The sequence below is a fragment of the Canis lupus genome, chromosome 14 (assembly GCF_011100685.1).
Source record: "Canis lupus familiaris isolate Mischka breed German Shepherd chromosome 14, alternate assembly UU_Cfam_GSD_1.0, whole genome shotgun sequence".
NCBI classification, from domain to species: Eukaryota; Metazoa; Chordata; class Mammalia; order Carnivora; family Canidae; genus Canis; species Canis lupus.
This window is the reverse complement of record NC_049235.1, coordinates 10,978,008-11,003,678: the sequence shown is the minus strand read 5'-3', so window position 1 is coordinate 11,003,678 and position 25,671 is coordinate 10,978,008. Positions and strand designations below refer to the sequence as shown.

At 39.1% G+C, this 25,671-nt stretch overlaps 1 protein-coding gene across 1 annotated transcript; it reads right to left on the bottom strand.

Moving 5' to 3' along the window:
* Positions 1-1,489: 1,489 nt before the first annotated feature.
* Positions 1,490-24,286, bottom strand: GPR37 (G protein-coupled receptor 37). Its single transcript, XM_038556636.1, has 2 exons — positions 22,440-24,286; positions 1,490-6,308 (listed from the first exon to the last, which is right to left on the bottom strand). Exons 1-2 carry the CDS (start codon positions 23,460-23,462, stop codon positions 5,490-5,492), a joined length of 1,842 nt encoding a protein of 613 aa, XP_038412564.1. The 5' UTR covers positions 23,463-24,286; the 3' UTR covers positions 1,490-5,489.
* Positions 24,287-25,671: the final 1,385 nt, after the last annotated feature.

Sequence of the window (25,671 nt, the reverse complement as noted above, 5' to 3'; positions counted from 1 at the left end):
TCATAGTGCTGGTACATAACTGTGGTACATAATAATATTGATGGTATTGATATAATAATAGTGGCCAATATTCAGTGAGTGCTTACTCTATGAAAGACACTATTCCATATATGTACTAATTCATCTATTCAATATTATGGTTCCCTAGGATTATCAAACAGGAGAGAATATTCATATAATTATAAATTAATCACATGTTAGAAATTGTGAAAAGGCTAAAATGAACAAATGAAGACTCATCACAGTTTTTAGAACATCTAAGGCAAGTTTTATTGAAATGAGGTCCCCAATAGAACCACTTGGATGCTTAGTTCACCATAGACTTAGTCAGGTTCTGATCCTATGGCTCAGAATTAACTTGGAAAAGAGTGTCTCATGTGATAAAGACCCAAGACTTTTTACAGAATCAGGGAACTTTCTGAGTGTGAAATATCCAGTCTGAAACAGAAATCCTTATATGAATAAAGTCTGTAAGACTCGGAGAGGTAAAGGATTCAAATATAATCATTGCCATACACACCATGAAAATGAATCAGTAATTTAAAATCTCCCCACAATTGAAAGCCCCAACCAAGATGGCTTTGCTCATGAGTTCTATTGAATATATGAGAAGAAAAAACAGCAACTCCTCAAAAGTTCTTTCATAAAGTTAAGAATGGAATATTTCCAGTTCACTCTGAAGCCAGTATTACTCAGATAATGAAACCAAAGATATCATAAGGAAAAACATACAAACTATAGACTAATATTCCTCAAAAACAGGAAAGAAGAATCAAATAAGTCACTGGCACTTAAATCCTTCTCTGCTTTTGCTTTTAGGAACCCCCACCCAAGAGGACAATAATGTTCCAAATGTAGAAAGAACCAAGAAAGAAGGGGGCGGGGGGCGGGTAGGAAGGAAGATCTATAAGGAAACTCTTATAAGGGACATTATTGCAGAAAAATTTGGGAAATTTGAAAATGTATTGCATATGAGGAAATATGAGTGTTTCTAACATTTAACTCTAGGTTCTAATAATGATACTGAGTTCAGCAGGAGAATGTTCTTGTTCTTAGGAGATACAAGATGAAATGTTTATAGGTGAAACATCACTACTATCTGTAACTTATTTTCAAAATAGAGAAAAAAAAAGTAAGTGCAGAAACTGTTAATTTGTGACTCCACATGGAGTAAAAAAAAACAACTTGATTTTTCTGCTGGTTAATCCTTTTTAAAAATAAAATTCACTAGAGAAGTGCAAAAACCACAGGCACTGCAATGCACCTATCTGAATGGCTAAAATAAAAAAAAATTAAGACTGGCAATAGCAAGTATTGATAATATGGAGAAAGTGGAGCTCTCTGGTGAGAGGGTGGAATGGTACAGCAACTTTGGCAAACGGTTGTTTCTCATAGTTAAAAAATGGACTTACCAAGTGACCCCAAATTTCTTCTCCTAGCTGGTTAACAGAGACACAAAAACTTGTTTACATAAAAACCTATACATCAATATTTATAGTGACTTTATTCTTAATCACCAAAAACTTGAAACATTGCAAATGTCTCTCAACTGGGAAAGAAAGGGATACACTGTGATATATCCACACAATGGAATATTTCTTTGCAATAAAAAGAAACTACTGAAACACACAACAACACGGGTGAATATCCAATATATTATGCTAAGTGAAAAAAGCCAGACTCAAAGGCTATGTATGGCATAATTCCATTTATAGAACAGTCTTCAAAAGGGAAAATATAAGGACAGAAAACAGATGAATAGGTGGACTGGGGTTGAAATAAGGAGTTGTCTACAAAGACACATGCAGGAATTTTCTAGAATGATAGAACTGTTCAATACTTTTCAGTAGTGGTTGCATCATAATATGCGCTCAGGACTGTAGTCTAAAAGGGGTGAATTTACTGTATATTTTAATAAAAATTTTATATTAATTTTAAAATTAAGTGAATAAATATTGTTTACAATGTCATGTCACTCCTCTCTCTCTCTCCAAAACCATTCATTGCAGTCTTACCAGGAATAAACAGCAGAGTCATTTCAGTAGCTTACCAGGCCCTACATCATCTGGCTTCCTTTTAGCTTTCTGATCTCATCTGGTACTTCTCTTCTCCTCCCTCAATCTGTTCCAGCCACATTGGCCGCTTTACATTCCTGAAACCTACCAAGTGTGTTCCTGCCTCAGAGCCTTTGTACCGCCTATTCTTCCTCTAGATAGCTATCTTTTTTGTTTGTCTCCAGTGTCACCTTCATAACCCTGCCTTATACTGTTACTCCTTTTCTCCAAGTTACTTTTCAATATCAAACATACCATACATATATTGTACTTTTATTTTATGCAATTTCTATAGCAAATGCACCCACAGCAGTGTTTAACCTATAGTAGTACTCACTATTGGCTGAATAAATGAATTGAGATATAATGAAAGAGCCACTACTTAACCAATCCTCTACACTCAGTATCACTTGCACACTTTCTATAACACACTAAAATCAATCTTACCATAATTATTAAAGATGTGGACCTTTATTCTAATTCCACTTTTATGAGAAAAAGGCAAATAATGAGGAAAAAGAATTATTAAGAATATATTTTTAAAAACAACTATCATCATTTCCTTAGAATAAATACAAATTCATAAGGATTCAGATGTAAATCACTTAGATCTAAAATGTGGACCAATAAACATTTGATCTTTCTCCTTTGTGAAGCCTTCATTCCTACCCCCTTCTAATCATTGAGCCCTCAGAGGGAGTCAATTCACCTTCAGCTTCCCACCATCCACTCCATGTTTCATGCAGGCTGCACTTATCCCACTAAATTTTTTTTTGCTTACAAATATGCCCCTTTCAGCAAATAAATTACTTGATGGCAGGAACCTTAAGGTTAAGAAAAGTTAGTTCTATGTTCTAACTGCCCACCCTTGCACCAGGTGCAAAGAAGTTTAATAAAAGTTCTTTGAGTTGAATATAAATGAGTTGCTTTTTGAAATCATAAATTTGAAGATTTCAGAATTGTGAATCATCAAAGAAATGCTAAGTTGATTATAATATGAAATTATAGATACAGATATATGTACACACATAGGCATAGATGTAGAATATTTTTAAAAACAGTTTCACTGACTATCCTGAAACCACAGAAGTGATTTGGTTCAGTAGCTCAAACACCATCTGTAGAGATTTCTGACCAATCAGAATGCTAGTAGACTTAATCTAAGGTGTGAGTTTCTCTTTTTAAGGAAACTTTGAAGAGGGGAAGACATGGGACAGACTCTGGATTAGAAAGAAGTAGAGCAAAACAGGTCAACAAAATATATATATATATATGCTGTAGGAATTCTTGTGAGAAAACAATGAGCAAAGCTGTGGAGAAAACTCCCAAACCACGTTCCACTTAGGAAAACTTCACTGGAGTTATCAAAGTTTCTACTTTGACAGAAATAGGATTCAATAAGAAGGTACGTGTTTCAACTACTGAAACGTCAAAAGTCAAGGATAAAAGAAAATTGAGTCCTAACTTCCTTCATTGTGGTTAACCTTTATAATAGCTTCTTATTGGTTTTTCACTTTCAGCCTCTTCCCAATAGCCTGTTTAAACAGTTTTCAGATTGATCTTCCTACTACAGAGATACGATGATGTTTCCCCAATGCTCAAAAACCATAAAAGCCAACCCACATTGCTTGAAGGACTCCATCTAAACATCTTTCAAAACATGACCCTTTTATAAAATGGTCTCGATGCATATTTTCATCAGCATATTCCATGAGGCTTCTATGCCCACACAGAACAGATACCAAATTGGACTATTTATTTTTCAGTCACACATGATAAGCCCTCCTTCTATTCTTTTGTTTAATTGGCTCCCTCCTCGTGGAATGTCCACTTCTCACACTACCTTCTATTAACTTTCTGATGGACTACCCATCCAGTTATCTTACAGCCTTGCATGGTCTCCTCTAATCTGGTGGGCTCGTTTTCTCTTCTCTGACCAATCATGGAACATCACACCTCCCTAACGTCCCAGCTTATACCATTGTCGTTTACACATTTGTTTTATTCCTGCTTTGTCATCCCACTCCTGCCTAGTTTTGTAAAGTCTGACACTAAGCTCTGGTTACCTTTATTTACTACAGATAATAGCACAGAGCATTTTCTGTATCACGTGCTCAATCAGTGTTTCTTGATTTATAAAGTTGACTAAATATCATGAGAGACACTGTGGAATCACAATTGCTGAATCTGCTCAGCAGCCAAAACCTAGTGTAGACATCCTGGAGACGTTTTCCAAAGACCTATTTCAGGGATCTGCGAGAAGACAACAGTGCCTTGTTTTCATTCTCAAACCTTACAGGCAGACATCCTACACAACTGTTAGAACTTAAACTCCTGGAAAGAATCAAATAATTCAAATGGAGAAGGTTAGTTTTTGTTGGAAGCTTATGGAATATCAATTTAAACGTGGTTGAATATTCAAGTGTTCTAATCAAGATATATAAATATGTTATTATTCCACTATTGTACTTTCATTCTACTTAAAGAAATTAAATCACACAGATTTAACCAAGTTCATTTTTTAAATGGAGAAAAGTTAGAATTCAGAGTGCTTTAAAGGTCAACATTCAGAGGAAATTAGATGACAAGTGCATTGTGTTTTATCCTTGATTTTGCTCATAATTTATATTGGGAAAACCTGTGGCTCTACATGCTGGTTCAGAGATAAATAACCGAAAAAAGATACTTTCTTCCTACTCTGCTGTCTATTTATTCATATTTTATAAATATTCGGAAGTAATTTTACATCTGTATCTGAATATTAAAAATATAATTTTGTCTGAACATACAATATAGTTTTATATGAATCATGCATATAAAATAGTACTGTTAGAAACTGCTTTATAACATCATGGTGATTACCTGCCTTAAAGGAAAATAGAATTTTAAAGCAATAAAGCTGATTTTAAATTGTGCGTAGAACCAATAATTGTGTATTTAAGGCAATTAAAAGATTTATTGACTCTTGGTTAAAAGTAGATTGACAATGATATTAAAGAATAAAGTATAATTTATTTGGTGCTACTTTGTGAATGCTTCTTTAACTACAAATCATCTCACGATAACATATACAATATACTTTCCATCACAACTCAAAATAACCTACAAAATCACATGGCTATAATCAATATACACTGATTATATTTTTAAAAGAAAGAAAGTTAGCAATTAAGGTGCAGTAACTTTTTTCAAATAAAATATTAGCACCATACCAAATAAAATGACCTAAAACTATTGGCCTCCTCATATTTCTTAAATAACTAAATATAAACATTTTTTTCAAAGCACAAATATTAATTTGCAAAATCAGTTCTACAGTAGTTAATATTTCTCTCTTTTGCTGCATTTTTTTCCCAGGAGGGAAAAATATGAAGTAAAAACTTTCACAGGATATGAAAATCAAACAAGTAAATGTAACCAACAAAAGGCTGTCTTTCAGCAATGAGTTCCAACAGAAGCAAAAGTGGACATTTCGCGGCGTATGGTACTAAAAGGTGAGAGTTCAAGTTCTGTGGTATATTCGTTGTCATTGTCATCGCTGGTCACTGTTGAAGACTTCTGAATGCACTCATCACAGCAACAGCAACAGCACTCCATAAAAGCCCGACTGAAGGGTTTGCAAAGACAGAAAAGGAGGACAGGGGTAACACAGGACTTAAAGAACAAAAGGAACTGGCTGATGATATAAAGCAGGTCCATTGTCTGCTGAGAAACCCCTGTCGCCATGTAGGCAGTAACAATATTGCAGATATTTTCAGGAATAATGCAAAATCCATATAAAATGGTCAGAGCCACTACTGTACAGTTCATCTGGCTTTCTAGCTGAATCTGTCGTTTATTCCCTCGCGTACAGGCTTTCTCAGCTTTGCGGATTTTCCTTGCAGTCACTAAAGAGCAGGTGATGGTGAAAAGTGTGGGCAAACAAAAGTAACAGCCAAAGTACCACCAGAGTCTTGCACTGTCATAGGTAAGAGCTAAAACATAGATGGTGTCTGGCAAATCAGGGGAAACCTTAATAACACAGCGTTCCGCAGGAGCTCTGCCACTAAACCCCAAATCCTCCTTGCTCAGCTGGCGGAGAACAACTTCTGGAAGTGCTAACAGTAGGGCACCAACCCATATAACAGCAAGCTTGGCAGTTGTCGAAGAACAGTTCTCTATCATTTCATAGTACATCTGCACGTTGGTGGCTGCACGGAAGCGGTCTATACACAGAGCACATAAGGTGAAGGTAGTGACTCCGAGGGAAGCAACCTGTGGGAGGAACACAGTACACTTATTCTGGGTGATCTCTGAAAGATCAAAACACTAGGCAGTAAATACAGATTGCCAAAACAGAAAACAAAACAAAACAGAACAATTTCCTGGAATGAGGCGTGGGTAACTGGGTTGGTGACTTTAGCTGAATTACTGTAAAGATAAAAATAGGAGGGAAAAATAAAAAGAAATTTAGTGGTTCAGATTATGGAGTCAAAAAATTTTTATAACTGGAAGGATCCATAAGCTAAGTCCAATACCACTTTATTATAGAAAAGCACAGACACTCCCAAGAATTTCAGTCACCACAAAAAAAAAAAAAAAAAAAAAAAAAAAAAAAAAATTGCCACCAGGAGTTCTACATAAGGAGTAAGGATAGTTGAGTGTATCCCATTTTCATTACTGAAAAAGATGGTCATGTTTTCCAGTGCGTGGGTCAATAGTATGACTCACACAGAGCAAACATTCAAGAGCTTATTATTTCCAACAAATGAGATGAGTAAAGATCTCCAATTTCTCCTAAATGCAAAATAAAGCATTTCAATATTATCTTTAAATGCATACACTTATGGAAAAGAAGAAAGGGAAATTCTCCAGGGGTCAAAATCAATGAAAAAACAAATGCCAAACAGGTCAGTGACCCCTTCCCCTCCATTCTGCATGCTTGCCGAAGTGATATCTGCCAAGCCTGATGAGAGTTTCATCTAGCTAAGTTGGTTTTAGCTAGATCATGGGGCAGGTGCCCAAGTACACAGAGGTAGGAAACAAAGCTAGCCAGTATACATGGGGATTACATCAAAGATCCTTTTATGATTTTGGAACTCCTCAAATAGTGACATCTTCATGGGTATAAAGAGAAAAAGTAGAGGGAATTAGTAAAGAAACTTGTCTGCATTATATCATTTGGATCTAGGTGAATTGGAGATAAAAAAAGAAGAGCAAATTCTAACCAGGAGCTCGAATTTACACTGGCCTAAAGCTAGAATTCACACCATTTATGTGGCTCAGAAAAAAAACAAATTACAATTTTAAATTGTCCCAGGCACCTGGCAGAAGAAGAAAACACAAAACCTCTCTGGAAGAATGCACTTTAAAACCAGGCCTCAGAAACCCACAGATAAAATTTGAGGGAACATGGATCTACAATTAAAAATCAAAATATGCAAAAGCCAATCTGCCACTATGAACTTATGTGCCAAAAGAAGCAAGTTACAGGATCAGGCATAAAATAAGTACATTTATCATGAAATAAGTACATTTATCAAATTTAAAGTTATAGGAGATACACAAAGAATGTCAAAAAATAGATATAAAAAGTAACCATGAAAATATGCAAAAAGGAGCCAGATACAATGTGTAGATGTACCAGCCATAGGAAAATTTCAGATCAGAAAATAATTTAAGGCTGACCACATAAAGCACGGTATCCAAACTCTCATATGTGTATGGCCCAGACATCTAAATAAATTAACAATTAAAGGTTAAGAATGAAAAATATGTACATTTTTCACACAAAATAAAAATGCATGTTCCTAATGTAAACATAGTATCATTCAGTAGTCTGTTAAATATTTACAAACATCATACACACACTCTAAAGGTGTACATAGACATGTGTTTAACACAAGCACACATTTATTAATACCAACTTTGTCCTAAGCACTCTGCTAGATGGGAGGATACAGAACAAGAAACAGTCCTTTCCCTCAAGGAGGTCATAGTCAACCAAAAGGTGGGGGGAAGGTAGTTCTCAAAGTCACAAGATAAAGACAGTAATCATCTGGGAGCATCAAACTTACTTAACTAGAGGAAATTGAGTAATGTAATGCTTAATGTCATTATTTATATATTTAAATAAAGACAGAGTAGAAGGTAAAATGTTCATGAGGTTTAAGATGAAACAGGAGACTAAAACTGTAGATGAGAAGGATGTTTTGGGGTGTACCCTAGGCTTTCAGGTATGGGAATTCACTCTCCTCTGTCTGCTAGTGGGAATGTTTAAGAAGTACAGGAATAGGTCATGCCTTGGCAAAGGAGCAAGGAAACCTATATATAATGTTCATGTCTAATTTTTTAGAATTCAAAGGGATCATGTTGAAAAAAAAAACATTTGTCATAACAGTTTTGACACTCAACACATTAGTTGTTTATCTGCTACATTCAAGCTGTCACTGTCCCCAGAATGATGGCAACTTGCTTGTGGATTCTATGAGAATTCCAATGTCAAATGTCCGCCCCCTTACTACATACTAAACATTAGTGTCTCCTGATTCCACCATGGAAAATAAGGACATTGCATCCATGCCCTGACTATTCTCATAACTCTTAGTGGAAACAGTCTGAAAATGAGAGATAAGGAGGGCTAAAGCGTATGAAAAGCAAAACTGAAGAAAAAATATGACTCCCAATCTAGATCAGGGCAGATCAAGACTACACGGTTCAGCTTATAACCACAATTTTCATACAAAATCTTCAGAAAGTTTCCCATAAAAATCAATATAAGAAATATCCATTCAGGGATGCCTGAGTGGCTTAGTGGTTGAGCATCTGCCTTTTGCTCAGGTTGTGATCCTGGGGTCCTGGATCAAGTCCTGCATCAGGCTCCCCAGAGGGAGCCTCCTTCTCCCTCTGCCTATGTCTCTGCCTCTCTCTCTCTCTCTCTCTGGGTCTCTTATGAATAAATAAATAAAATCTTAAAAAGAAATATTCATCCAATATGACTGTCATAAAAAGTCATCTCTCCATACACCCTTTTAATATTAACTTTCAAATTAATGAATTGGTCTTCTTGATGGAAATTTATTTTGCCTCTATGACAGAGATTCAAAATAATTCTAAAATTGAGGTCTGCACTGTGCAAACTGTCTTAAGATCAGATTATTACGTTTAATGTCAGTAATTGCCACACTTCGCATGGAAATCTGAGAAGGAGAATTCCTTCTAAAGGTCTGCATCAAAAGTATTATTTAGGAATTGCAGGACTTTATTTTATGGGTTTTTGAAACTTCACATTTATGTATTAGTTTTTCAAATATTTTGATTCATTTCTCTGTAAGAATGTAAAACAAAACAAAAAATCCTCAAACTATCAAATGTACCCAAATCCTCAGCAAGGCTTCCTGTGCCATCTTTACTAACTTAAGTCTTTGTGCGTGTTTCTCTGTCACCCACGTATCCAGAGTCGGTCCATAAATAACAAAGCTACAGAGGTTTAAGCTGTGCATTCTCTTAAAATTATGAATAACATTTCTACTGAAAGGATGCTTGGTAAGACAAAACTACTAGAGAGTCTGATGGAAGGCAATCTCTTAGAGGCGTGGCACATACATTTGCTTGGTAGTTTTCTAGATAGAAAATTTTTTACAAAGAACACACAACACTCAAGAGATAGCATCTTCTCCCCCGATTAATCTCCTTAATTTTAAACACAGAGATTTAAAATCCGGACCAAGGGCACCTGGGTCATTCAGTCAGTTAAGTGTCTGCCTTCATCTGAGGTCATGATCCCAGGATCCTGGGATTGAGCCCACATTGGGCTCCCTGCTCAGCAGGCAGTCTTCTTCTCCCTCTGCCCCTACCCCTGCTTGTACTCTCTCTCTCTCTCTCTCTCTCAAATAAATAAATAAAATCTTAAAAAAAAAAAAAAAGAAAGAAAAAGAAAAGAAAAGAAAATCTGGATCAATTATCACAAGAGCTAGCATTTGCATACCTAACTCCCAGTCTGTTACAGAGCATTTCGTGAGAGGGACTAGCCAATGAATGTGGGTGGACACGTATTAAGACGAGTGTGTTGGATTGCCTCTCCTTAGATATTTATAACCTGTGCTGCACATCCACTTTTAATTAAAAGATGTTCACTGCTTCAAAAAGCAAAAAATTTTCTAGGTCCTGTATATATCATTGCACATGATAACAGAGCCAGGGCAATTTTTAAACAAAATTTACATGTGCCCCAACTTTTGCTCAGGAATTCTACATTGTACTTTATTTGAAGATTCTTAGTTCTTCAGCCATATTCTGGAAAGCTATCAGACTGAGCACCAAATGTGTTTAAAAGAACATATTTGATCTGTAATCCTCTTGACGAATCACATATTGAGGGAAGCTTCCTAGGTTTCATACACAAATTGCAAGAGGCTCCTGTACCCAGCTTCGTATTGTCAAATCCTACTTCTCTTTGATAGTGTTCTCCTCAATTAGGAGCCAGCTGAAGCAAAGGTCACAAGAGCTGGGGCCTCTGAGGAAAATGCTGCCCCAAATGCAGATAGCGCTTACTACATAGTTGCCAACAGCAACCGCAGCCCAAAGGCTAGTCCTAGATATCTCTTCCCTCCTGCTGCCACCGCCTGCAGTGCCATTACTTCAGATATTTTTCTGTAAATTCACTTCTACACTTGATTTTATGATGTGAAAGAGCAAGAAAGGTACAAAGCTCCTGCTCAGTACTTTCCCAAATTATTTATAGAAGGCTTTAAACATTTGTAAAGGATCAACCTCGGAAATTAATTGATAAAAATCATCTGGATCATGGGTGGTGGGCTAATTTCTGCTTTCTCAGGTATGAAATCTATCCATGCCATTAAAATTGCTAAATGTTGGAGTAGCATGAAAAGATTTCAATCCCAATTTTGAAATGTATTTGTTTACTTATAGCTCATTAGAAATTCTACCAAGATGAATGGTACAATTACATGCAATTATAAAACTGTGTCATAAATTCTGGATCTCCTGCATTTAATGACCATATCTAATTGCTAAAATTCAATGTCACTAAGAAATTTGCTCTTGGGAGTAAAGCTGGTAAGGGGTAGTTTTTTGAAGCAACATCCGGAGAGATGGAATGAGTAAGATGCAATCTCCTATTAATTAAACTGCAATGGGAGAAATAATTAATGTCAACAAAAGCAGAACTGTAAACACTTCTAATAGACAAGACTATTAATTTTGAGACTCAAGATCAGAGGAAAGCTGGAAGCAGAAATTTTTAACTATTTGGGAAAATGAGATATTGAGCATTTTGAGGGTTTTGGTATCAAAATACACAAAAAATAGAATAAAAATAAACAACTCTAAAATCTTTCTTTCATTCAGCAATGGTCTGCTCTTCTCTGTACCCCACAGGAACAACAGTAACCGTCCTTCAGCCCCTACCAGTCAATATCCAGAGCGGTGAGTCTTCTGGCAGCCACAGGACCCTGCAGCAGTGCTCCAAGGCTGGGACAGGCACAGAGTCAGCCCTGAGTACTCAGGTTGGAAGGCAGCCACTGGTGCCCAAGTGGTCTTCCTATTGTTCAAGTTTCTAATTCAGTGCAAACATCGGGCTATGAGAAAACCTGGGCCATCATATTCACTTTGTACTACACTAAATTCCTGTTCACTCAAAATGATAGAAGAAAGAACACATGGACACTTTATAAAACACAGTAAGGATCTTTGTAGGAAGATCCTTGGCTATTGTCTTAACTATTGCTCCATTTTTCATGAGATTACTGCAGACAGACAAATAAGAAACTTTTTTTCAAGTATTGTATTTTTATTTTTTAGAGAGAGAGAAAGAAAGAGATGGTGGGGGAGGGGCAGGAGAGGGAGAGAGGACTCCACACCCAGCACGGAGCCCGATGCAAGGCTGCATTCCACAGCCCTGAGATCATGACCTGAGCCAAAATTGAGAGTCCTATGCTTAACTAACTGAGCCACCCAACTGCCCCATAAGAAACCATTTTGAACAAGAGTAAGTTATGAAGGTATAACTCTTACCAAATAAATAGTATCTTTTGCTAAGCTTTCTGATATAAATCAGTGATAACAATTATGGGGGAGAAAAGACCAATGCACTTCCAAGCAAAATTTCTTTCACATGAAATTGAGTTGATATGCTTCAGTAAAGTGAAGCAACTAGAATACAATGATTTTTATAAAGTAGGGAAATTTCTAACCAAAGTCATGATAACTATACTCTAGCTTAACTTATATTTTACCTCAAAAAGATGTTTAAGTACATCTATTTCTGTGCTGTCTTTTGTATACAAGTAACTCACAAAACAAGGGCATGATTGTTAAGAAAACCCATTCATTTGGATCATGAATGATAATCTATTATAAGTCTGTGGTTACAGGCCTAACAATCAGTCAGGAAAAAAGCAGGAGGAGCACAGGGTAGAGTTTCCTTTGAAACTCTAAATGGCTTGAGTTTGTGTATGCCTTTGGCTTTCTCTTACATTTTCCATAATCCTTATCCTTGCAACAGTTCAGGGCAACTTCTCCAGGAAAGAGACACTCCTTTGATCACCACTGTGGAAAGCATGTTTATCAGAGCCTCTGCTGTGAATAAGATGGCCTTTATCAAAAGGTCTTCATTTCAGAATGCATGCAAGTCATGATACTATGGTAGTAACACCCTTCCATTAGTGTTTCCAAACCAAAACAGAGAGTAGGAGAGATTTGCCTCACCCCTTACAAACATGCATAGATCCCTAAGATAAAATAAAGCCATTTACAACCACTTGTCCAGTCAAAGAGAAGCCTTCTTTCCTTTATCAAAATCAGTGAGGTTTAATCTGACACACCCACATATTATAAATATCTATTTATTTCGGTGATACCCAACATATTTCATCTATACTTGATTCCCAATGTCATGGAAAAACAAAATAACTTCAAGGCATCAGCTGCCATTATAATCTCATTCTCTACCTTAAGCTTGGTAACATGCTCTTCCTTATTTTAAAAACAACTGAGACTATTTAAAAGCTAACATATCACCCTCAAACTTGGGTTGATTTTATTAATCTTTCTTTACCTTTATAGTCCCACCTTGACATAAAGTTTCCTACCAACTGTGACATCTGACTTCTGTAGCACAGTATATTTCTTTTGTAGTAAAAAAAAGTGGGGGGATGAGGTACCTGGGTGGCTCAGTCAGTTAAGTGTCTGCCTTCAGTTCAGGTCATGATCCCAGGGTCCTGGGATTGAGTCCCATGTCAGGCTCTCTGCTCAGCAGGGAGTCTGCTTCTCCCTCTCCCTCTGCCTACTGATCCTTCTGCTTCTGTGCCAAATAAAAAAAAAAAATCTTTTAAAAAATTACTATAACTTGTCTAAAATATTGTAATTTGGTTATAAATATGCCAATGCTCATTAATATAAAAAATACCAATGAAGCAACATTAACATAATTTGTCTCAAGAGGGAAGCAATCTATTAAAATCAACAGATCTTAAGGAATTGATATAGTCTATTTTTTCTCAATAATTAAATATTCATTTCAAAATGTAATATTTATCTCAAGCCTGCAGTCTTTGGTATTATTATAATTTTTCTAATCAATCTTAAAGTGACCTGGAATTTCTATTGTTCACCTAGGGGTTCTGATGAGTTTTCAAAGAACAGTAATAAATTTTCACCAATTTTCCTTTGTTCTATAATGATATTAATTTGCATGCTGGTAAACCTAAACTAAAAACACATTCCTCATCCATTTGTGGTTTAGTAATTGTGACTTGAATGACATGAAGAGACAATATATTAAGACAAAATTCCTCAGCTCTTAACCAAGGTTGCACCCTTGGTACTCTATTAAGGAAGTACTCTTTCTTTATTTAATCCTCTTATAAGAAACAAATATCTCTAAATCTCACATCTTGCTGCAAATCAGTTAACAGATGCTTTTCCCATACATGAGAGATTGGAACCAAGAAGACAGTGAAGGTAGGACAGGGAGTGATGAACAGGAAGTAAAAAATGGCAACCCTAAGCATAGTCATAGACCTAATGAAAATGACTCATTCCAGTCCTGGATCAAATCAGTGACCTTGGCCTTGTTAATGCTATGAACCATTCAAGTGTGCTGACAAATAACATTGAAAACTATCATAAATCCACAAACCAAAAGTATTCTGTCTCAGGAATAAGCCTGTGATTATATCCTGTGTTTTATAGTTTTATTGAAAGTATATATACCTACTTTTCAAATAGAGAGACTTCAAATTTGAGGTTGCAGCAACCCCATTTTCCATTCTACCTTAAAATTTTAGATGAGATCATCTCCTCTGGCACAAAGAACACCATTCTAATTAGGATACTTAAGAGTTAGTCTTGGCAACAAGGTTGAGTTAATTATTGGACTTTGGCAGGTCAATTCTTGGGAAGTAAAAGGACAGGAGGATCCCCAGAGGATGGGAGAAGTGCAATGCCAGAGACATATCTCACTGCAGAGCAGCCTACCCATTCCTTTACTCCCACAGTCCACACACCCGACACAGATCCCTGTGCCTCCAATGTGACACCGTCAATCTAGTGGGGGGAGCTATTAAAGAGCTATTAAAGGTGGAAACATTCTATCAAGGTCCATGTAGTATAAGAGTCAAAGGCAAGGTAGATAGACCCTCACCTACTTAGCCTGGGAATCATAAACTCAGATCTATTTTGCTTTTCCAGACATATTTCCTTCCTTTTTGCTGTTGAAGGATGCTTTGTTGATATAACCAGATACCTTGGCAGTGCTTGGGAACTCAGAATAAGTCCTCACTCTGTTTCCATTCTTGAAAGATTAATCCCAAGAATTGGGAAAGTCAATTCTTTATGCTTCCCTTTCTATAATAGGGTCCAAAGTATCTATAATAGGGTCCAATGTTATCTCCTTTTTCACCCTTTCTTCCTGGATTCTCTAAGGTCAAATTAAACAATAGGTACATTATGAAATTTTCAGAAGGACTCAATTTAATGTGTTATTACCACTGTTACGAATGTGCTATTACACTGTTAAATGAACCATTCATTTAAGTAAAAATTTAAAATTTAATTTATTTAATTCCTTATGGCTAATAAGGACTAATAAATCCAAAGCACAGATGGTTATCTCAGGCACTGTATTCTAAATAATAATTTGGGATTCTGTGTCCTAAATGAAACTTTTAGGGCTGTCCTATCTGCTGAATTATCTTGCCCCAATGATTCTTATGGGCCTCCTATCCCACAAAAGATTGAGAAAACAAGAAAGCAAGAATTAAAAGATTTTTATATTTGCATCTTTTCACAATGGATCTAAGTTGTACAGAATTTATGAAGACTATAATAAGACTATGATGAAAAAGAATTAGAGTGAGCACAGTTTTCACTTGAATTTATTCATCTTTGGTCCTAATTAAGTACAACTGTGAGCTGACTCATTCCAGGACCCATTCCTGACCTTCCATAACCCTTTGTTTAAATCTCTATTATAGTACTCATTACACATTAGAACATTACTTCTCTATAACTTTAAAAGAAGTAATGCATCTATGTTATTCATCACTGGAAATTTTTCCCCCTTTTCTCCCATCCCTACCTAACATCATACTCACACAGTAGAAAAGCTCAATAAATGTTTGATGAATAAATGGATAGTAAATAAATGAATGAATGACGACATATATGGAAAAGGATTATAGAAAATAATGAATTATTCAAACTGTTCTTTAATCAGTTATTAGTTGCTGCTGTTTTATATATAATATAGTTCTTCCAAGCTGAGTGCCAATGAGTAGTTCTAGAAGGGAAGTAAAGAAAAATCCATTTCTGTATGTACTTCACTAATAAGCTTCAGAAAATAATGGCATTCTCAGTATAATCAATAGTGAAGGCAATTATTTGAATTTCACATGTGGATATAATAAAACTTTTACTGCTTATATAGAACCCAAAATCTGTATGTTCATAAATGGCATTATAAGTAAGAGCTCATTCTATGACATTTTAAATCTTTTCTGCAAAAGTCATCAGCGAAGTATTTTTACTTGTATAGAAATGTAGGAAATGATTGTAAAGGGATTAATGGGAAGTCATAAAATATTTGTTGAGCACCATTCACATATATTGGGTTTACTTTCCCTGAGAATATTATTAGTGACTTTCAAATTGCTCATAAAATTGTATCTTTCCACTTAAAAGTCCATCAGAATACCTAATGGCTAATCCACAACTCAAGCAAATTTACTATCTGTCATGGTAAATGTGCTATTACTTGAATGTAGGGGTTCTAGAGAAATCTGTGTGGAATCACATACTTGTATGATAAATCATCTTCAGCTTCCATGACCCTTCCTTTCTTACCTATCAGTGCTAACTACAATCTGAGGCAATTAAAGAGCCATTTGTTTCACTCAGTTTGAAACTAGTATTTCTAAAGCCATTGGTGAATTGTCTCTTTTCATCACAAAAGATTGTATATCTTTCACAAATCATCCCTAGTCCAGAGGCTCTGGTGAGATTCATTCCCTTTAACTATCCTCCACCTTCATGCAGGAATCTTGTATCTCAGTAAAACAAACAAACAAAAACAGTTAGGGGCACTCAGGTGGTTCAGTCAGTTAAGCATAGATTCTTGACTTCGGCTCAGGTCATTATCTCCAGGTTCTGAGATAGAGCCCCACCTCAGGCTCTGTGTTGGGTATGCAGTCTGCTTAAGATTCTCTCTCTCCTTCTCCCTCTGCTCCTCCCTCATTCAAAACTTCCTAATTAATGTTCAAACAGAAATAAATATTTAGCAGTGGATCTGAATCCGATGATACACTGACTCTGGTTGGCTTTCACCAACTAATGAGTAAAGATCTATTCCAGTTACCATTCAGTGCCCAAATTATCTGGCTTTAATCATTTGTTAGATCCTTAAAGTGTGGTAGAGAACTCCTTTGCCATTTTCCTATTGCACTCCACACCCAGACCTCTATATCTATCCATCTCTCTCACTCTCTTGCTCTCTATCTCTCTCCTTCCCTTTCCCCTACCTCTCTCTTTCCACATACAACTATCACTTTGAGTATAGTTCTGTTTTGTTTTGTTTTCTGGTGACTAGCTAATAAACCAGTTTAAAATGATGTGTCTATTAGGATGACCACCATTCACTCAGATTCTTTTCCCTCCTATCCCCTTTTCCTACCATTCCATCTGCCCTTGATCCTTAAGGGATTTATCATTAAGCCACAAAGGCATCAGAATCCTAAAATAGAAATGGAGAAGTTATCAACTACAATAGTTCCCAGTATATTCCTACTCATAGCAACATTAAATATGATAAAACTACTTTCTAGCAACAGACCCTGAAAGCTGGCTACTCTCCTCAAGTCTTATGCCAACAAATTGAAATAAAACAAGAATTGAATGTAAATTTCAAAGATATGTGATTTTTCTTAAGAAACGTCTCCTATTTTTCTATACAAACTCAACTCTCCGCCAAGTTCCACTATCTCCTCAAGATTATGCTAATACTCAAGTTGTAGGGGAAAAAAAAAGAACTATGGTAGAAGAAGAAAAGAAGACAAAAGTGAAAGGAGGTAAAATTGAGAAAATTTCTGAAGATTAATAAAATTAACTGTGGTACAGCTACTATAGAAAACAGTTTGGAGATTACTCAACATTTTTAAAATAGAATTACCATATGATCTAACAATTCCACTTTTGGGTATTTACATGAAGAACATGAAAACACTAACTATTTTTTTATTTAAATTCAATTTGTCAACATATGGTATAACACCCAGTTCTCATCCCATCAAGTGCCCTCCTTAGTGCCCGTCACCCAATCACCCCATCTCCCCACTCTCCTCCCCTTCTGTAGTCCTTTGTTTATTTCCCAGAGTTAGGAGACTCTCATGGTTTGTCTTCCTTTTTAATTTTTCCCCACTCAGTTTCCCTCCTTTCCCTTATAGTCCCTTTCACTATTTCTTATATTCTACATATTAGTGAAACCATATGATGATTGTCCTTCTTCAATTGACCTATTTCACTCAGCAAAATACCCTCCAGTTCCATCCACGTCGAAGCAAATGGTAGGTATTAGTCCTTTCTGATGGCTGATGAAAACGCTAACTTGAAAAGATATATGCACCCCTATGTTCACTGCACCATGATTTACAGTAGCCAAGATATGGAAGCAACCTAAGTGTCCACTGCTGGATGAATGGATAAAGAAAATATGGTGTATGTACATATGTGTGCATGTGTGTGAATGTATATAAATATAATGGAATATTATTCAGCCATTAAAAAGAATGAAATCTTGCCATTTGCAACAACATGGATGGACCTCAAGGCATCATGCTAAATGAAATATATCAGATGAGGAAAGACAAATACCAAATGATCTCACTTTATATGTAGAATCTTAAAAAAGCAAAAACAACAACAACAAAAAACCTAAAACAAACAACAACAACAAAAAGAAACTGAGCCCATAGAGTCATAGAGAAGAGATTGTGGTTGCTAAAGGCTGGGGGTTCTTGAAAGGTATCAAAAGATACAAGCTTTCAGTTATAAAATAATACTGTATTACATATTTGGAAGTTGCTAAGAAAGAAAGTAGATCTTAAAAGTTTTCATCAAGAATGTTGTAACTATGTAAGGTGACAGATACTAACTAGAGTTATTATAGTGATCATTTCACAATTATACAAATATCAAAGCACACTATGTTGTACACTTGAAACTAATAAAATGTTATATGTCAATTATACCTCCATTAAAATTAAAAATTGTGAATAAAAGTTTAAAATGTCTAAGAAATATTAAAAAATAAAAACACTGGAAAAGATGAAACATTACTATCAAAAAGGTAGATCATACATTATAAATCAATAATAAGATGTGTGGTAGAAGAAAAGGAAAAGCCAACAAATAAATATAAGAAAGTAAAAAGTAAGGAGAGAGAAGGTAAAATCTAGATAATAAAAGGAGACAAAATGTCAAATAGTTTTTAGAACTCTTGTGGTCAAAAATAAACAGATTTGATGGGGGGAAGATTTTTGAGAAAGTTTAAACAAATGTAATTATTTATAGTGTCTTTTACCAATCTAAAACACTGTGATTTTAAGAATATAAAATGTAACCTACATAGCTTAATTTGATCACTAAAATAATCATCTTTGACACAGTAAAAGTGCAATTGATTCAGATTGTTGCAATTTTTAAAAATTTTCAAACTCTGGAACTTACTGTTAATTTATGAGAAACAAGATGAAATTTAAGAATATAAAAAGCTATAAATTTCATCATATAGCAAAGCATGTTAACTGAGCTTATTTTTCCCTACCCATTGGATATAAAAATCTTTTTTGAAAGATGCCAAGGAGCAGACATAAAAAGAAAACACTCATTGGACACTTCTGCCTTCTAGATGTTTGTCTAATAAGCAAACTTGAGACTGAAAGGTCTGGCTGCTACTAACTAGGTATAAATGCTTAGGATGATCATTTCTCCTCTCTGGGCCTCTTGTTTCATCTTAAAAATCGGGAAGTTTGAGTAGAGTGTCATCTGGTTCTAATTTAACATTAGAAAAATTCAAAAGTTACTGCAGTGCAGGCTATGGCTCTCCACCTAGATTGCCTCTCCACAAAATTCCTTCAGGTATGAAGTGCTGATTCCCCCAACTGCTGGGACTGTTGGTGGTTGGTGGCTCTTAGCCGCAACCTGCTCTAGGAATTGCCTTTCAGAGACATCCCCCCAGATCAAGGTTATGTCCCCTTCCTAGGAGCAACTTCCATGTAGTAACCGGTCCCTTAGGGGGAATAAAGTCGGGGCTGTCTTGCCTCTATCCAGGACATAGTGCAAGGCTCTCCAGCCCTGCAGCTCCTTGTGGTGTCAGCCAAGGTCTCTCTAGCATCTGGATCACAGTTCAACTTCTCCCTCTGCCCAATCCCACCTCCTTCATTCCCCATTAGGTGTTGAACCTGAGCACATGCCCCAGTAAACTTCCTGCAATGCAAATCTCCACATTTGGGTCTGTTTCTTGGGGAACCTGACATGGAACAGGCACTAAATCTTCTTAGTTCTGTGAAAATCACAGTGCCTCCTAGGGGCAGAAATGTTTTGTTTTGAAATTTGGACTGTATTTTTTAGTCTCATAATCAGGAATTACAGAGCTGATAGTACTATCCAATCTTTTTTTTTTTTTTTTTTTTTTTACAAAATATACTAATGCATTATAAAATTATTTCAGAAGAATAGGATAGGAATGTAGAAACACTACATCTTAAGATTTTCATTCATACTTTAATAGTAAAAATGTGTATTACAGTCTAATTTTTAAGAAGAAATGAGTAAGGTTTTTTACAACTCTGGGGGGAATAAAGCCTAGCACTAAAAACTAAAAAGAAATAAAGGACTATAAAGAAGAGAGGGAAATACAGATAGCAAAAAATACCAATAGTTGTTTTAATAATAATAAAGGTAAAAAATATTCTTAAGGATCAGAGAATTAAATTTAAAAAATGAAATAAAAATGAAAACACATATTTAAAAATAATCAGAGCTAAAGAGAAAGAAAATTAAAAGACATACATGATAAATACCATCACTCAAAACTCTTAGGTCTCATAAACTTACCAAAGTTTTTATATTCTTTTCTGAATTTGGATGGAATTCCTTTCTTTTGAAGGTTTTTTAAAGAACTGAGTAACTTTTTTTTTCTTTCCCCAGTTTCTTTTTTCTGTCCTCTTTACCTTGTTTTTTCCTCTAATATATAAAGCCTTCATCATGCCCATTTTAGACAAGCCAATACACTTCTGTTACTGGGGGTAACTCTCCTGTTCACTTTATAGTTTACTTTTGTCTCATTCTTGCATATGTCAATTTCTTCTGTATTATTCAAGAAAACAATCAGAGAGATCTTAAACATTGACCTTGAAAAGGCAATTGATAGATACATCTCTTTTACATAAATTCAACTACCTCCGCTGCAATTAAAAAATGAACTGTCTACAAATAAAATAGATATTTCAGAGCTACATGGAGCCTGGCAACAAAAGAAACCCTAGGTTTTGGTAAAGTAGCAACAGCTGGTTTAGCCAGTATGGAATGATTCTGCATCTGATCCCTGCCAGGATAACAGAGGGTCTTATTTACTATCTCTTCCCTTGTTCGTCTAAGTAGGTACTGTTTTCTGTTTACTTATCTCCTAGCTTTGAGCCCTGGAACAATGTTGAACATAGTGTCACTGGCTCTGGTGCCAGACAGGATCAGGGGCTCTGGAATATTTACAGTTTCCCTTCTTCTGCTTCCATAAATGAAATGGGCAGTCTGAATGGAGGAAATCAAGGGCCAGCTGGCTAAAAACACAACTGGCAACAAAGCACTTGGGCTCCTTCCAAGAGCTGGTGTTTAAAGAGAGGCCATTTAAAGAGCAAATACCAACTACCATAATAACGGTCCAGGACACTAGCTGTACGATGAAAAAATAAAATTTTACTCAGCAATATTTTTGTCTCCAAAGTTTGGAACCTATTATATGCCCCCCTTCTTCTTAAAAAATTTTTCTACTCTTAGCTAATCCCTTAAAATAACCAATCCATTATATCCTAACAAGTGACAAGTACATACTATATATGCATGCTCAAATATATATGTATGTGTGTGTGTGTGTATATATATATATATATATATATATATATATGTATATGTATGCAAATTCAGTGCCATGATGGCCAAAGTGTTATTCTTTGCTTAAACTCATCCATAAAAAATAAATAAAACTGTTAAGAAATTGAGAAGGAAAAGGAGAGAAATAAGAAATGACATAAGAATTTAGATGGGATAGCATGGCAGACTGCCAAAGGACACTTAAACTAATTTGGGAGGTTATTAATATATCATGAAGCCAACTGACAAAGGCAGATTTCCTTTGTTAAATAAAATAGTATTTCCATTTTGATATTTAAGAAAGATTCAATAATCTCCTTGGGAAAAAAATCATGTTGGAGCACTACTTGAGAAACAATACATGATTTTTGGTTGTTGCTGCTGAGTTCTGGTAATGACAACCACACAATGGCCATTTATTAACCCTCGACTCTCTGGTGCCAAATCAAGGCTATATATAAATGCCATATTCGGAGGGATCAATTTAAAATGTAAACAATTCTATACATGATGAAAACATAATTATTTCAAAATCCAGGAGCAGAAGAGTTTGAAAGTGAGCAAACAAAGCTGCCTCTCTCTTTTTCTCTCTCTTAATGATTGACAGGAGAAGCGGAGGAGGCCCCAGAAAAAAAGTAAAGGGGTTCAGCAGCTAGGTGGGTGCGTGGAGCAGCAATTGGGATGCTATACATCCCCGAAATGGGTAAAGCCAGTAGTTTGAGACCCCCTGGAAGACATTATTACCTCGATATAGGGCACAATCTTGCAAGAGAAGTCCTCCAGCAGCCACTTCTTCGTCAGCTCGTGAAAGATGACGAGCGGAAGGCAGAAGAAGATGATGAGAAAGTCCCAGAAGGCCAGGTTGGCCAGGAGGGAGTTGGAGATGCTCCGCATGTAGTAGTTGTGACACACGATGCACATCACCGCCAGGTTGCCAATGATGCCGGTCCCGAAGATCACCACAGACAGACACATGACCGCATAAGCTCCGTAGGACTCCTGGGTCAGCGGGTAGAAGGGGTTCTTCAGTCGCAAGCGCCGGTGCGTGCTGTTCCCCCGGCGGAGCCCCCCGCGCTCGTGGACGCCCTCCCCTGAGGACCCATTCTGGGCCAGCGCCCTGCCAGGGGGTGCGATCGTCCGCCCTTCGTGCCCCGACGGTCCATCGACCGTCTTGGGTGGGGGGTCGTGGTGGGCACCCTGGGGTTTCCCGCCTCTCCTTGGCCAGTAATAAAGGTCGCTGGCTGCAGGTTCTGTCCTCACACTCGGCTCCTGGCTGTGCCCAGAAATGCCAGCGCCTCTAGGACCCTTCTCTGCCCCCTCTGAGCTCCGAAGGAAGAGTTGGAGAGCCGGGGGGTTCCCTCTTCCCAAAGTTCCGGGGGGCTCCTGGCCCCGGGCCCCTCTCCACCTCCAGGCTCCAGAGGGTCTGGCGGGAGGTCCCGAGGGTTCCGCGGCCGACACCTCCGGCCCTGTCCCCGCACCTGGGTCACCGCCCCGGGCAGCCCTGAGGTCCCGCCAGGGCGCCGCGCGCGCCGCCGGCTCCGGCTCCTTCTCCCTGGGCGCTCGGGTTAGCAGAGGGTCCCCTGCAGAACTTCGTCCCCACGCGTCCCTGCTGCGGCGCTGGCTCAGTGCAGGCGAACAGTTCTGTCCTAGGCAAGCCTCGTTCCCGGGCCAAGGAGCGGCCCCGAGGGCAGGCGAGGCGGAGAGCTTGAGCAGTAGCAGAAGCAGCAGCCGCGAGGTGCGGGCGAGAGGCGCGCCCGGGGCCCGCATGGCTCGCAGAGGGCGCGCCCGGCAGCGTGGCTCCCGGTTAGCACCGACACCTGCTGCCTAAATTGCTGCTGAGAGTCGGACACATGTCACATACTCACCCCCGCCCCGGCGATGGGGGACGGGAGATTACGGAGAGGTTGGGGGATGGGTCTTGGGTCACAAACCCTCCCCTTCTACAATCCTTCCTCTTTCGGCTTCCCGTGCATTTCGCAGCCAAATCCAGCCCGAGCGCCGCGTATCCCCAGGGTTCAGAGGGGGAATCGCTGCTCTCGGTGGCCGACCTTGAAAAGTTGCCACCAGCACCTGCTTGTTGGTTAATGTTGCGACTGGGAGAAGCCCGGACCAAGCCCCACGTTCCTCCCTGCCTTTGGGCGGCTGCCTTCTCGGCAACAGTAGCTCTGCCTATTTACTTCCTTTCCATACCGCTTTATCCAGTTGGGAACAGTCGCGCTGCCTTTTTACACCCTTTCAATAACCGCTTTATCCAGTTGTAAGCCGAGGTCGCTACAGGGAGAGAAAAACGAGTTGCCCCTTTGCGGATGACTGGCAGCCACCATCCCGCTCCCGGCTCGCTGGAAACAGGTTGCAAACAGCTGGACGCTGCGCCGACGCGCCCGGGGAAACTCTCGCCCCGCCTAACGCCAGCGACCTGCGAGGCTTCTGCTGCCGGGGAGAAGCGGGATCCGAACCCCGCGGCCACCGTCAAAGTTGCTGCTCCTCCCGCTCAAAGTTGACCGGGGGGCGGCGCGGGCTCGCGGGCAAGGGGCTCGGTGGCGGGGGTGGGGACGCGGCCGACGGAGCTCGTCGCTGCCACAGCAGGCGCTAGGCGGGCGGAGAGTGCGGTGCCTGGAGCGGCCGCGGGCGAGGCGGGGCGCGGCCGGGGAGGGGAGGGGAGGGGAGGGGGGAGGGGAGGGAGGGGGCCGGCCTCGCCCCGCCGCCCCCGTGTCCGCGCGCGCCGCCGGGAGCCAGCGCTCGGCCCCGGGCCTCCTCCTGCGAGAGATGCCGTGGTGCGCGGAGGAGGCTGGTCCCCTGGCGGTTGACGACTCGCGAAACGCACACGCGTTTCATTCAAGCCCTTTGTAGCGGCCTTGACCTGACTCGTGGGAGCCGGGAGCGGAGAGGCCCCACGGGCGGAGGCGCGGGCGGGAGCCGGGCGCGCCCCGTCGGTTCCCCAGACGTCGGAACCAGCGCGGCGGCTCCCGGGCCCCGGGGAGGAGGAAGGTGAGCCGCTCACCTCCCTCGGGACTTCCAGGAGCTGGGCCTCGAGAGGAGGAGGAGGCTCGGATGTTTCCATCGCAGAGACAGCAGTTCCGAGAGTGGGACGCGCAGCGAACGTGTTCGGGGGCGCCGGGACCTGTGACGCCGACTGGGGAAGCAGGCCCACGGGGGTTGCTGGGGAAGCAGCTCTGTTTGACGGACTCGTGGGAATGACAGGTGGGCGGACGGGGACAGCGCGGCCCGCCGTGCAGGTGCGGCCTTCGCACCAGACCTCGCGCTCCTGCCACGGCTCCTCGGGGCCTAGTTCGTGAGACCGGCGGCTATAATATAAAACAGGCGGATTGATTAAAAGAAAGTGATAGAGGGAGAAATGAATGCGTTTTGAAGTGAAAAAGGGCAACATCTAGAAAAACAGGAGAAAATACAATGAAAACCATGACGCCGAGTATGACAGGTACAGAGTAATGGCCCTCCAGAAGAGGCCCACGGCCTAATTCCCAATACACGTGAAGATGTTATCTGACTCGGCAAAAGGGACTTTGCAGATGCGATTCGGTTAAAGATCTTGAGAGGGGAAGAGTATCATGAATTATTATTATTCAGGTGGGTCCACTGAGATCACAACGGTCCTTACAAGAGGGAGGTTACAGGGTCAGAGTGAGGGTTTTTTGTTTGTTTTCTTTTTGTTTTTGTTTTTGTTTTGTTTTGTTTTGTTTTGTTTTTTTTTTCCAGGTGGCAGAGATACCTTTATTTTTGCAGAGCAGAGGCAGCATTTACTGGCTATGGAGTCTGGGTGGCAGCTGTCCTGAGGCTCCTCTCGAGTACCTTCTGGACACCGGTCTCCAGTCTGAGGAGAAGCAAGGCCGCCATGCTAGGGGGCAAGGCTCCCCCTTACTCCCTGAGAGGTCTCCAGCAAGCCCTCCACCCGAGACAGCTCTCACAGGGTGCCTTCTAGGAGGTACTGTTGGAGGTAGGACTTGAGGGCAGGTTC

Coding starts and splice junctions, on each gene's coding strand:
- GPR37 (XM_038556636.1), bottom strand. CDS start 23,462: ATGCGGGCCCCGGGCGCGCCTCTCGCCCGCACCTCGCGGCTGCTGCTT. Junction 6,309..22,439: donor AGATTGTGCCCTATATCGAG/GTAATAATGTCT, acceptor TTCCTCCCACAG/GTTGCTTCCCTCGGAGTCAC.